Source organism: Aricia agestis, chromosome Z, assembly GCF_905147365.1.
Source record: "Aricia agestis chromosome Z, ilAriAges1.1, whole genome shotgun sequence".
NCBI classification, from domain to species: Eukaryota; Metazoa; Arthropoda; class Insecta; order Lepidoptera; family Lycaenidae; genus Aricia; species Aricia agestis.
The window spans coordinates 4,280,826-4,294,005 of NC_056428.1; the positions used below are offsets into that span (position 1 = coordinate 4,280,826).

Sequence of the window (13,180 nt, forward strand, 5' to 3'; positions counted from 1 at the left end):
TTTTTCACATTTTTGCAATTTATGCATGTGGGTGGTTTGCCCTTGTTTTTCTCCGGGCATTCGCGTCCGGAATGATTACCGCTGCAGTACCCGCAAGCGGATTCCTCTGCTTTGCAGAGGGTCTTTGTATGGCCATATCCCAGGCATCGTGTGCACTGAACCAACGGTGATTGATCCACGATGGTGCTGCGCCCGAAGCCCAGATGGACTTTTTCCACCTGCATAAACCGACCATAAAGTTTAGGGGAAAGTTCTATGACCGGGTGTGATTCATGAGGATTGCGTGCTCGCTTTCTGTATCTTACTGTGACTGTTTCCCTTGAAAGGTCGATGTCCTTTAGAAGATGTTTATTCTGCGCAATTAAGAGGTCTTCGATCTCCTTATTCGAGTGTGAATGCAAGACATTACGGATGCAGACCAACGGGTTGTTCGGTTTTGGTTCCTGTACCGTTAGACCTTCTCGGACTTTGACTTTGTCTCGGACCAGATTCAAATCTTCTCTGCTTGCACAGCTGATAACGATATAGGTACTATATTTGTCTTACACCTTATTATCAACCTAGTATCAGATATGCAAGTGTTAAATCTATTTTATATTATACTTATAAAAATATTTATACAGCGGAAATCTTAAACAAGGTTTTGTCACTTAAAATCAAAGAAGATGAATCAAATAGGGATTGTGTAAATATTAATTTATTATTATTAAAGGACAGTGTTGCCAGACGGCCAACTCGGTTTCTCCCCAAGTCTTCCCCGAAATCCCCCCAAAATTCGAGATTTCAAGAAAAATCCCCCCACAAATTATAAAAGAAAATTTTTGTTCATTATAAATGGGAATTTCACAAATGGATACGATGAATGTACACTATTTCTGCAATAGCGTCCAATCTTTACAGAATCAGCATCTTCGCGAGCTCCTTGATCATTTTTATGGTTCCGTAAGTCGTAACCAAAGGGTGAAAACGGAACCATAGTACTTAGATTTCGCCGTCTGTTCCCAAACTTTTTCCTCCAACAATCCCCCCAAAAAATTGTTCCCCCAATTTTCCCCCCATCACCTAAAAAAAACCCCAAATTTGGGGGGATTCCCCCCAATCTGGCATCACTGTTAAAGGAGTTCAAATACAAACTTTTGATGAAAGATAAAAACGATATTATAATTTCAGACTTTTATTTGGCAAACCAATAACAATTAGAAACTGCATTGCAAGATGCAACTATGGGAAATTGCCTGGGATATCTCAGACAGAGAGCGGTCAAGGGTTTAGTGTTCTTTGTGTTGTATTATGTTGTAGAATGCCTCCCGTGTGAGTATCTCTATATACTCACACAGGAGGAGTTCTGAATGTGTCAGAATTGCTCCTCAGTCACACACTGACTGCTCCAACGCAAATGCTTCAACGCGTGACCACTCTGTCTGATATTTGTATTAGTGTACACTAATACAAATATCAGACAGAGTGGTCACACACACAGAAAATAATGTTATTAATTGATCCAATTAGAGGAAGTATTCGGTATCAAGTTCTACTTAATACGTGTGACTGAACAACAATTGCTTCCAAACATTTTTTTCTTGTTTGCAATAAAAAGAAAAGATATTATGGTGAAAAAAAATTGAAAATCGGTGAACCTTTACTAGTATATTTGTTTCTCTCCCGACTCTTACCTCGTAAAGCTATTTTAAGAAGATAATATAGACTTTGAGTACAGAAAATAAGAGTTTTTATCCTAGAAAAATGTACGGTTGCCATGCGATAAACAAATTTGGGTATAACAAAGTTGTCGGCTACATCTAGTTTATGTGATAATCGCGATGATTGCCAAAACTCCATAAAACATCTCGCAATTTTGTTACAAATTGTAATCATATTCTGGTAGTAGGCGGCGCCGATCCGTCGAAATGAAATAATCTTATATTGCATAACTTTAATAGCGGGCTTTCAGCGCGGCGACCGAATCAAGAAATTCCGTAACGAAAAAAACCTAACACCCTAAGATAAATTGTTATGCTATTATTATAAATTGTTCGCTTCACATTGTGTGCACAATTACAAGATTTAAATATTATGTGCATTAAAAATGTATAAGCCGATTATATTTTAATACTTGACGATTCATAATACTTCCCAGCTCACCGCAATTGCGTACGGGCGCCACACCGCGGGTGCGTTTCTTCAATAGCAGATGAGCATCATGAAATAAAACCATCAAAATGAAAAAAAATCATCAAAATTTTATCGCTGACTTAACATTCGCTTAGATAAGTCTATAAAATGGTAAATGACATCAAAATAATTATTTTCTGAAAAAAAAAAAGTGAGATAGAATCTTTTTCTTTAAGCACAAACTAAGCACTAAACGAAATAAGTACATTTTAACTATCAAAAGTAATATTATATCGCATTTGAGGAGCTGAATATAATTCTAACGAACGTACTCTTGTAGCAAGTGCTACGAAGGTGCTACGAATATTTTTTCAAAGAAAAAATGGCTAACGACGTTTTTTTCTTTGTTTTTTTTTGTGAATACGTAAAACTCAACTGGTCACAGATCAAAGACTGCGAATGCAATTTTTTTTTTTTGCCTTTGCTGGTGTTCACTTCAGTACTATCGGTAATACATACGGCTTATTGTAATTACGGTACCCTAAAAAACAATCAAATTAAACGATCACCGATTGAGTTGGCTGGCTTTATTAAATTAAAGAATTAAGTGGCACGCAAAGAACGATATAAAGGTGTGTACGCCCTCCGCTCTGGCAAGTGAGAAGCGACGTGTGTCGGACTACTCACTTCGTTTTTATTTTTTAAATATAAATGTATATACAGTGACTATGGCGTTCAACCTGACCGACGACTTCGGCCCTGTGGCCGCACTTAAGATGTTTGTATACTTTTGTGTGCTTTTTGTTGTGTGTTTTATGTAGATTTTTGTGGTAAAGGCGTTAGATACACGTTTTTAAAAGTTTTTTTTTTTTTTTTTTTTGTCATATTTTTGTAGATTAATTAAAGTAACTAAGAGAAAAGATATTTGATTTTTAAATAAGTACTAATTTTAACCAAAACTTGTTATTAAAAAAACGTTTAGAAAATAGGAGCCAACATACTTCACAGAATAAATTTATTTTACTTGCTAGAAAACATTCACCTACATAGTGATTTCCTATTGCTTGCAGTGGCATTGTGATTCATGATGGGTATTTAATCTAAATTGCTGTAACGTACAGGTCTGAGAATATTTATTATATACCTATACCGTGGGAGAGCCATGCTTCGGCACAAATGGGCTGGCTCGACCGGAGAAATACCACGGACTCACAGAAAACCGGCGTGAAACAGCCCTTGCGCTGTGTTTCGCCGTGAGTGAGTTTGCCGGAGGCCCAATCCTTACCCTTTTCCCTTCACTACCCTCCCCTATTTCCTTCCCAACTCTCCCCTATTCCCTTCCTTACCCTTCCCTACCCTATTACCCTATTCCCTCTTAAAAGGCTGGCAACGCACCTGCAGCTCTTCTGATGATGCGAGTGTCCATGGGCGACGGAAGTTGCTTTCCATCAGGTGACCCGTTTGTTCGTTTGCCCCGTTATTTCATAAAAACAAATTTGGGTCAAAAATTAATATTATGAAAAAAGTAACTTTTTAATTAAATGCAGTTGAATAAACTAAAATATCAACATTTACTTACATCTTCAACTCCAATTACCAATTCACTTCTTAAGGAATCGAAGATCGAGTAACAAAAGTCATATTTATCATCTTTGTAAAGTAACTTATATTTAACTAGTTTTTTATCTTTAAATCTCGCATAAATCTCTAAACTAGGTCGATGGGTCCAATAGTCTAGAATAGAAATATGTCAGGGGCTTATCTACTGAAAAAATAGATACAGATTTCGATATAAAAGCTGAAAAGACCTTGAATGCATCGTGTATTATGTTGATTAAAAAGTTTTTAAAATATTTTTATACCTTATTTTTTTTTTTAATTGTTTATTAGTATAGTTGTTGTATAGTTTCCTTGTATGATAAAAAATATTTGGACAGATAAGGACAAAACTTTGTGTAACTTTAACGTACTTATACATACATGGTACTTGGTGTAACTTATGCAAAAAGGAGTTTTGTATTATCTCTCTTAATGTCGAACTCAGAGATTTTTACCGATTACGTAACTCAAATTTAATGAATAGGTATATTAACATAAGGTCGATGAATTTTCTTTCAAACTCATCATTAAATAAAAGTTAAGTAGTGATTAAATGTCTATGAGTGCAGCCGTACCTTGTATCTATCTCTCACTTAAAAGAATACAACGCACGCAACGCACCTACACCTCTAATGTTGCGAGTGTCCATGGGCGACGGTAGTTGCTTTTCTAGGGTGATCCGTTTGCTCGTTTGCCCCCTTATTTTATAAAAAAAACGTCCCTAACATTAATATTTGTTACCAGGGTATCAGACGAAGCGGAGGAGCACATGCTCGGCTGGAACGTGCCGGAGGAATACCAGTACTTCGTCCACGACCACTGGCGCGCCTACCCGGCTGTCAGCAAGTGGTGGCACTACGGACTGGCATTCATATACACCATACTCATGTTCTGTTCCTGTTTGGGGAACGGAATAGTTATCTGGATTTTTAGCACGTAAGTATATTTGTCAAACTTCTCGATAAAATGTGAAAATTGGAATCAAGAACGTAATAATTAGTGAAGGCGGCAAAGCTGAAGTGGGATTGGGCGGGATAGGTAAGCCACATGTATTCCGACCGGTGGGCTCTCAACAGAGTGGACACCGGAAGATGGACGCCGCCGCCGTGAGGCTGGCCAGCAGGGGGCCGGTGGCGCGGGAGCGAGCACAATGGAAGACCTTCGGCCTTTGCGCAGCAGTCGAACAGCTTAAGCTAGAAAAAGAAAAAAGCTAGTTGAAACCACGTAGTTTTTAGTATTCCGTCCATAGCAAAGTAATTGTTCGTAGCACACAACATTCTTTGTAGCATTTCTTAGCGATGCTACGCTACGGTATGCTACGCACGTATACAACGAATAATTATTCTTGAATGCGTGCTACGTATGTATATTTTGTATGCTGTATACAACAAATATAATAATTATATACCCTTGTTGGCCAAATAGTCGAAACAAAATACACTTACAACGCCATTATAAATTGTAAAAAACCCTAATAAAAATAGAAAAGCGTATAAAAAATCAGATTTGTAAAACAAAACCTACACGGAAGGGCTATGTATAAATATCAACCAACATCTAGTAAACTGTTAAAGGCTTAAATGGCTATTACTGCGCCTTGGCAAGGTGTTAAAGAATGTCTTAGTTCATGGGCGACAGAAGACTGCGTAAAAGATTATATAAAGAGGTGAAGTCCAGGCGTTAAGTACACCTTCTTGACATACTCGTAAATAAAAATAAATAACGTTACGTGCATATTTATGTACTATCAGAGAAGTCGATTCCAAGGCAGATGGCAACTTGTGGTCAAGTCGTTCAACACTTGTTGATGGAATGTGCCAAGTATCGGGCCCAAAGATTGTCTCTTTTTGAAAAAAATAATTTTAACCTTTATGCGATGGGGCTCGTGCAGTACATTCTTTCTGAGCCAACTTCCGAATAAGCCTATTAGTTTTTCCGTATTTTTGCCAATATCGACTATACAGTGTAAATTTAAATATAAGTGTAAATTTAAGTAAAGGGTATAATGGGATTGACATATCTTCGGATAAAAATCCCTATTTAATTATAAATAAAAAAAGGCAGACGGCGGACCTAAGTAATAATATTTTGGTCGCATTATGCCAAACCCAGGAGACAGATCACGATTAATATTGAATTGATATAAGCCGACCAAACGAAGTAGGTCTGCCTAGGAATCAACTTCTCTGATAGTACATATTTACACACACGTACACACACAATAAGAAACATGTTTCTCATGTTTTACACCACGTACAAAATAATGGCGAAGAAAATGCGATTTATTATTTAATAATTTTCTACCGAGTACGGCAAAGCCTATGGGATAATGATTTTAGCAATCAAAAAAATGCTAATCCGTTTTTAATGAGTATTATATCAATAGATTCTTATTATCTCGGTTACTTAGCCAAATTTGCGTAATCGGATTATAAACGCTTAACATTTTATCTTTATCTTTGTTTGAACGGTGCTATGATCGTTGTTTTATCGTGAGAGAAGATGCAATTAAAGTTAAACGTCCATTTCTATGAAATTCCGTGACTCTTGTTTTTCATACAATATCATTGGTAGTAATGTTAATACTGTAACGCCTCCGTGGTCTGGTGGTACAGAGCGCGGCTATTGACTCGGAGGTCGTGGGTTCGATTCCCGCGTTGGAAACATGTTATTTCCAAGTTTGGTTAGGACAATGCAGGCTGATCACCTGATTGTCTGACAAGTAAGATGAGAGATGTAAAAAGTCGGTCCTGCGCCTGATCTTTCGCCGGTCGTGTCGGTCTGCCGTCCCACTGGGTTATGAGAGTAAAAGGAATAGAGAGTGCTCTTGTGTACTGCGCACACACTTGGGCACTATAAAATTACTCCTGCGTAGCTGGCCTGGTTTCAATGAAACCGGCTACCGTCACCGAAACCGGTGTGGGAGCTATTATTATTATTATTAGTACAGTGTAATGTCTAAACGCTCATTAGATTTCAATAAATAACATATCAGTACACTTGTATATAAACACTTCGTACAATTTTGGCAGTTGGATTATAAACACTATTTCAAAGGTAGACGTACTACCTGTTTTTATCGTCCAAACCGAGGCACCAAACTTACAAAACATAACCAATTTCCACGTCTCATTACAATATTATGACTATAACTTACAACTTTCTATCTTTTCAGATCAAAATCGTTGCGGAGTCCAAGCAACTTCTTCGTCATAAACCTGGCGATATTCGACACTCTCATGATGTTTGAGATGCCGATGCTGATAGTCAACTCCTTCTACCAGACCATGCTGGGCTACCAACTCAGCTGTGATATATACGCGGCGTTTGGCGCGATGTCCGGCATAGGAGGAGCTATGCAGAACGCGATCATAGCTTTTGATAGATACAAGTAAGTACTGAGTATATTGAAGGTTGATATAACTGCACCGTAGCATCTGCATCCATAAATCTATATAAGCAGTATACCCAAGCTGCTTATTGATGCTGTCGACAAACGCCAAAAAAGATCCATATTTTGGTTCTTCACTGTTGACTTCTCCCAAAACAGCAGGCTACCCACCTCAACTGCGATATAATATATAATATGCGGCATTCAGGAGCTATGCAGAACGCGATTAACTTTTGATAGATATATAAGTAAGTACATAGATAAGGATCTAATTTTACCTTAGCATATTATGTGGATGATGGGTATGTCGCTTATAGAAAAAGAAAAAAAAATGAGCTTTATCGAAGGTCAGATAGACCTTCAGAACTAGATACCTCCTAAAATTACCACGACCAAAACTCCATAGTTGCTGGTCATTCTTACCTTTATAGGGTTCAACAGCTTTTATAAAATGACGAAAATCTGACAGTCGCTGGATCTTAGGCCATAATCATTTCATGTCCTCATTGCGCCCATTATTGATTTGCACCACTTTGTTTAGGACCATATCGAGTCCTTTGGACGGACGTATCACGAACGTGCAGGCGATGATCCTGATCGTGTTCACGTGGATCTGGACGCTGCCTTTCACCTTTCTGCCGTTTTTCCGGGTCTGGGGACGATTCATACCAGGTGAGAAGTCTCAAATAGATTCTCTTTTTAGGAGAAACAAACCGAGAGAATGGTTGATCTTAATACTCGTATGGATACTAATTACATTCCATTAGTAACTAATCCATCTGGTAACGTGTAACTTGTACCTGATACCTAGACAAAACTAGAAAACTAGAAGTAATAAAACCAAAACAACCGAAAATATACTTAAACATGAATCAAACCGCCATATTCCTAAGGTGATTATAATATTTTAGGAGCTTAGCATTAACACCTCATAAGCGTATGCCCAATTATTATATTAACACAAATTAACACATCATTTTAGGTGTTGATTATTTGGTGTCAGATTACTAATGATTTGCCGTAACTACGTGATACAATCCAATTAGGTTCATAACGTAGTGTTTGATTGGTTTGGCCTTATTAATCAATTTGGCGTGAAAATAATTATTTACTTACGCGTTCTTTTTTAGGGGTTCCGTACACTAATGGAAAAAACGGGTTGGCCAATTACTAAAATACTAAAATTGGTCTGTCTGGCTGTATGTCACGAGGTTGTACGATGGCGACTAAATTGAAATTATGCGTCACAAATTTGAATTCATGTATGTTGCTTCTATAACAATCATTACTAAGAATGAAAATTTAAGGCGGTTCAGGTCCCAGCCTGAAATTTTGGGGGAGGACGGGAAACACAAGAGATTTTAAGGAAATCATGAATAGTAGAATAATTAATAAAAATTGTTTTATTTCTGAATTGGTTTTAAGAAAATGTTTTCAGAATGTTGATACTACTGGTGCCTACCACCGATTCGAGAACTAAACTAACCCAGCGAGAAGAACCGGCGTAAGAAACTCGCACGGCCACTTTTTTACCAAAGAAAGTGAGATAAAAATATTATTTTAAAATAAAAGTTACAATTCTGTAAAGGCAAAATTTATAATTCTGTGAAGGCGCAATTATAGCTATGTCTAGATATATAATGATAAGAGTCTTTATCTAGAGATTTTACGGAGGCTCTGCCATGCCGGCTCGGAGACAGATATCATTATTCATTACCCGACAACGGCAAAGCAGAAAGAGGCTTATGATTTTGACCTGGATTGGATAACCTAGCTTTCGGCAGGTTTTCCAATCCACTCAAACTTCCTCTTCCTCTATCCACAGAGGGTTTCCTGACGACGTGCTCGTTCGACTACCTGACGGAGGACACGGACACGAAGGTGTTCGTGATGTGCATCTTCCTCTGGAGCTACGTCACGCCCATGACATTCCTCTGCTTCTTCTACTCTAAACTCTTCAACGCCGTAAGTTTTGAAATTAAATAAATTGACATTGCATCTGTAAAGTAAAAAATATGTACGTATTAGTGGAAATTGCTGTTAGTTAAGGCGTTTGTAGCGATATCGATTTTTCTCAGCAATGACTAAAGCTAAGAAATTAAAGTTCATTGTCAGTATTCATCATGTGTGTCTTTGAATTACCCATAGCATAACACGATTGGTCAACTTTCATAACACAGAAAAAGGACAGAAAAAGGGATTCTAATTATGCCAACAGAGGAGAGTGATTTAAGCTTCCAAAATTTGTACATAGATTAATTCAAGTATACACTATAATTTGCCCATAGCTTATATGAAATATATCTATGGTTTTTAAACTACGCGACAAAAACCTTTTTGTCGCTTACGCCCTTTCCATTTTTTGCAAACATATCCAATACGGTCTTTTACTTCAACGCGGCGTCACCTTAAATGTTGTATTATAAATGCGACAGTCGAATTCGGATAAAAATTATTATCCGGGAAAAGTATCATAATTTTCATTGCAGCTAAGTGTACGGTTACAATTAATTAGAACACAATAAAATTGCATTTGGACAGTAGACACTTCTAAAACATACGTTTGACATTAGTCGATTTCGGTTTCAGCAGAGTAGCTGCTACATTTTTAATCCCATGACTTTCCTACAAGGTCCGAGCGCACGAGAGGATGCTGCGAGAACAGGCCAAGAAGATGAACGTGAAATCCCTGGCCTCGAACAAGGACGATGCCGGAACTAGCGTGGAGATCCGCATCGCCAAGGTCGCCTTCACCATATTCTTCCTCTTCGTGTGCTCCTGGACGCCTTACGCCTTTGTAACTATGACCGGAGCTTTTGGAGACAAGTGAGTGGAATAAAGGCCCATGGCTTAGCATAACAATAGAAACGGGAGAGAATGGACATACTGACAAATTTTTGTGACAAAAGGGTGGATTACCTTTGTTAATCTGACAATTTTCTATTCTTCCGTAGAAAGAAAACTGTTTCTCTGGTGACTATGCTAAGCCTGCTTTTTTTAAGTTATCTTAAGCAGAGAACGGGATAGAAAAAACGGAGGTATTGCAGCTTACCCTGTCTATTCATTGTGTTGAGATGGGAAGCTCATTGGAAATCGATATGTTATTTAATATTATGTGTCCTTTATATGGAATTCAATGTTAAAGTAGCAGCGCTGAAAGAGCAAAATTTTTAGTGTTTTGTATAGGCTAGCGCCCTGGCGTCATGGATAGCCTATGTAAATTTAGAAAAAAGTTACTCTTTCAGCGCTGCTACTTTTACAATGCACTCTATACACTGATACTCAAATACACCCTAAATTATTCTCATTTAGTTTCGTTACCAGCGTTAAGGGCTACGTCAAGAGAGCGTTCCTAAAGATCCAGTAGTTTATAATAAAAGTTCAGAGCATAATAAGTTTTGACGTCTTGTCTATACAAGAGATATTGTGTTCTGAACTTTAGGTTAGGTAAAAGCTCCTGGTTTCCTCCAAGACGTTGTCTATGTGGGCGGTATGACGCGGTTTTCTAGAAAACGGTAATTGACACCGTTCTCTAGGAAACCACGCCATATTGCTTAAATGGGCAACGTTCTAGTGACGTCATTTGCCGCGGTATTGCGGCCGCTGCATGAGGACGCCGTTTTTGGAGGAAACCAGAGCTTAAGTAAAGATCGGGGTAGAAAGAACGGTCCGTGATCTAAAGATAATATAGTAGATATTTATATAGTAGATGAGCCTAATAAGTTTAAAGGACTTGTCTGTATGACCTAATTGTGCTCTGTACCTATCTTTGCCACTTAAGTTATCATAACCAGACAACAGGGTAGAAAAGCAGTTAGTACCCACCTTGTTTATCCATATTCTGTTTGTTTTTCTTAGGGGAATTTTAACACCAGTGGCTACCATGGTACCGGCGGTCGCGGCGAAGATCGTATCATGCATAGATCCCTGGGTATACGCGATTAACCATCCTAGATACAGGTAATATAATAATATTAATTCAAAATATTATTAAATCAAGATAAGGCACAATTAAAAATGTAATTGATTACTGTTATAGTTCTTGCAAACTACGAGCGCGCGTAGCCTTTATTTGTAGTTGTTAATGTAACATTACATACATAGACATTTTCGTTAGTGTGCGGACCTGACGGAGCAGTCAGTAGCGAGCGAGCCATGTACGCGTGCATAGATATGGTCAGTGGTCACTCACACAACTAAGGGCGCCGCGTGCTCGTAGATTGCAAGATCTGTACGTGTGTTTCCCCCTCCTCATCCTATTGTTGGCCCATTATTGACCAATGCGATTAGGAACATGTTCGTTTATGATTTCTCTCTATCGGCGGATTCTGTGTACTTCGCAATCATGATTATGTACACTATGGCCCAACATGAAAAAAGACTTAAAGAAAAATTTAATACAACCTTTCAAGCTGGATTACACTATCAAAACACAACCCATCTTACAACACCGGACAAAAATGTTCATTGTTCAATCGTTAGATATTAAATGTTTTTTTGTTTTATTACTAATAGCTCCTTAAATCCTCACATTTCTTGTTCCAGGGCTGAGCTAGAGAAGCGCGTGTCCTGGCTGGGTGTGAAAGAGCCCAGCCCCGACACGGTCTCCCAGTCCAGCACAGCGACCTCGCAGGTCCCCCAGGAAGCGTAATTACCACTAACGAAGACGGACACACACAACGGACCATAGTCTATATTTTATTATGAGCATGTAAAAAAAAGAAAAAAAAAGAAAAAAAAATTGATATATTGAAAACGACTGAGGCGCGACCACGGAACGATCTGCCCTCGCTCACGGAGATGATGACGAGATTTTGACTTTTTTATTTTTACTTCGAGCAAATTTGAGAAAATAACAAAAAAATCTGAGACTTTGTAAACAAACTCTTAATATAATTTTGATGAGTATCAATATGTTTTATTATTTATCATTTTCTTTATATGGCTTTTCGTTTAATTTTCGTCTTATACAATAAATTGAGGCTTAACTAATTTAAATGCTACACTGGATGGTGCTCTGAAGTTGACCTTTAATTTATGGAAAAATACCTCGTTGTTGACGACACTTTGAGAATGGGCATTGTCCAAAAAAAATCACATGTACTTTTTATATTTTTTCGTTAAAATAGGGTATTTTAAGAATATAAATTAAATAATTTTGAAATTCATTGGCCAGTTTTTTCTCAATCAATTTTTAAAGTTTTGCTCTGACGTCATCATCGGCGGTCAATAATTGACCTCTGCAGTATGTTTTTTCCTTTCAATCTTATTTATAATGGCTGGTTCGTCAAATGCAAGTTCTGATTATGTGAAAGCTGATACGAGAAGCTTACCAAAAGTTCGAAACGTAATGTTGGTCGAATTTATTGCTAATTTAACGCCATTGAAGGTCAAACAAAGGTTAAACATATTTGTTCAAAAATATAAGTAACTAATGGGTATTTTTTTCGTTTATATACAGAAAAACGGTCACTGACCTTATTCCTCGAAATGTTTTTGTAATGAGCAAAAATAAAAAAAAAATGGACAATCCCCATTCATGAGACAGAAAATCCACATTTTGATATACTTATATCTATTTTCAAATAAATACACAAGGACAAGCAAACAACACGCGTTTACTACTACATACATTTTAATGATATTATTGTCAAAAACGCGCGTTAGCACGTACGTGTACGTCTGAATAAAATGTAACTTCATTACCAGACGTCTTGTTAAATACTAAACATAACTTTACGAAATGATTGCCAACGATGGCCACTCAAAAACAGCCTAAGCTTTGCCTTTACAACCTACACATAATTTGTCAAATATCGGCCATTCCGGCCACGTCCGCTGAGAATTTAGGGTTGCCACCCGTACTTTATTATAAAGTATTGTACGTTATTTCAGGCAATTGTACTTTGTACTTTACGAAAATAATAAAGTACGCAAAAATACTTTATTTCAAACTAGATGACCCGATGAACCTCTTATCACCTATCTCCCAACATAAACCCTCCCTGGGCTTCGACGAATGTTTCAAAACCAAAATAAGCCAAAGCGGTTCAGCCGTTCTCGAGTTTTAAAGAAACT

At 37.6% G+C, this 13,180-nt stretch overlaps 1 protein-coding gene across 1 annotated transcript; it reads left to right on the top strand.

Moving 5' to 3' along the window:
* The first annotated feature begins 2,750 nt into the window (after positions 1 to 2,750).
* LOC121738387 (opsin-3-like) lies at positions 2,751 to 12,010 on the top strand. The gene is made up of 8 exons (XM_042130399.1): positions 2,751 to 2,890; positions 4,456 to 4,647; positions 6,887 to 7,102; positions 7,644 to 7,774; positions 8,928 to 9,067; positions 9,735 to 9,928; positions 10,961 to 11,062; positions 11,648 to 12,010. The coding sequence occupies exons 1-8, from the start codon at positions 2,841 to 2,843 to the stop codon at positions 11,751 to 11,753; spliced, it is 1,131 nt and encodes a 376-aa protein (XP_041986333.1). The 5' UTR covers positions 2,751 to 2,840; the 3' UTR covers positions 11,754 to 12,010.
* The last annotated feature ends 1,170 nt before the right edge of the window (positions 12,011 to 13,180 follow it).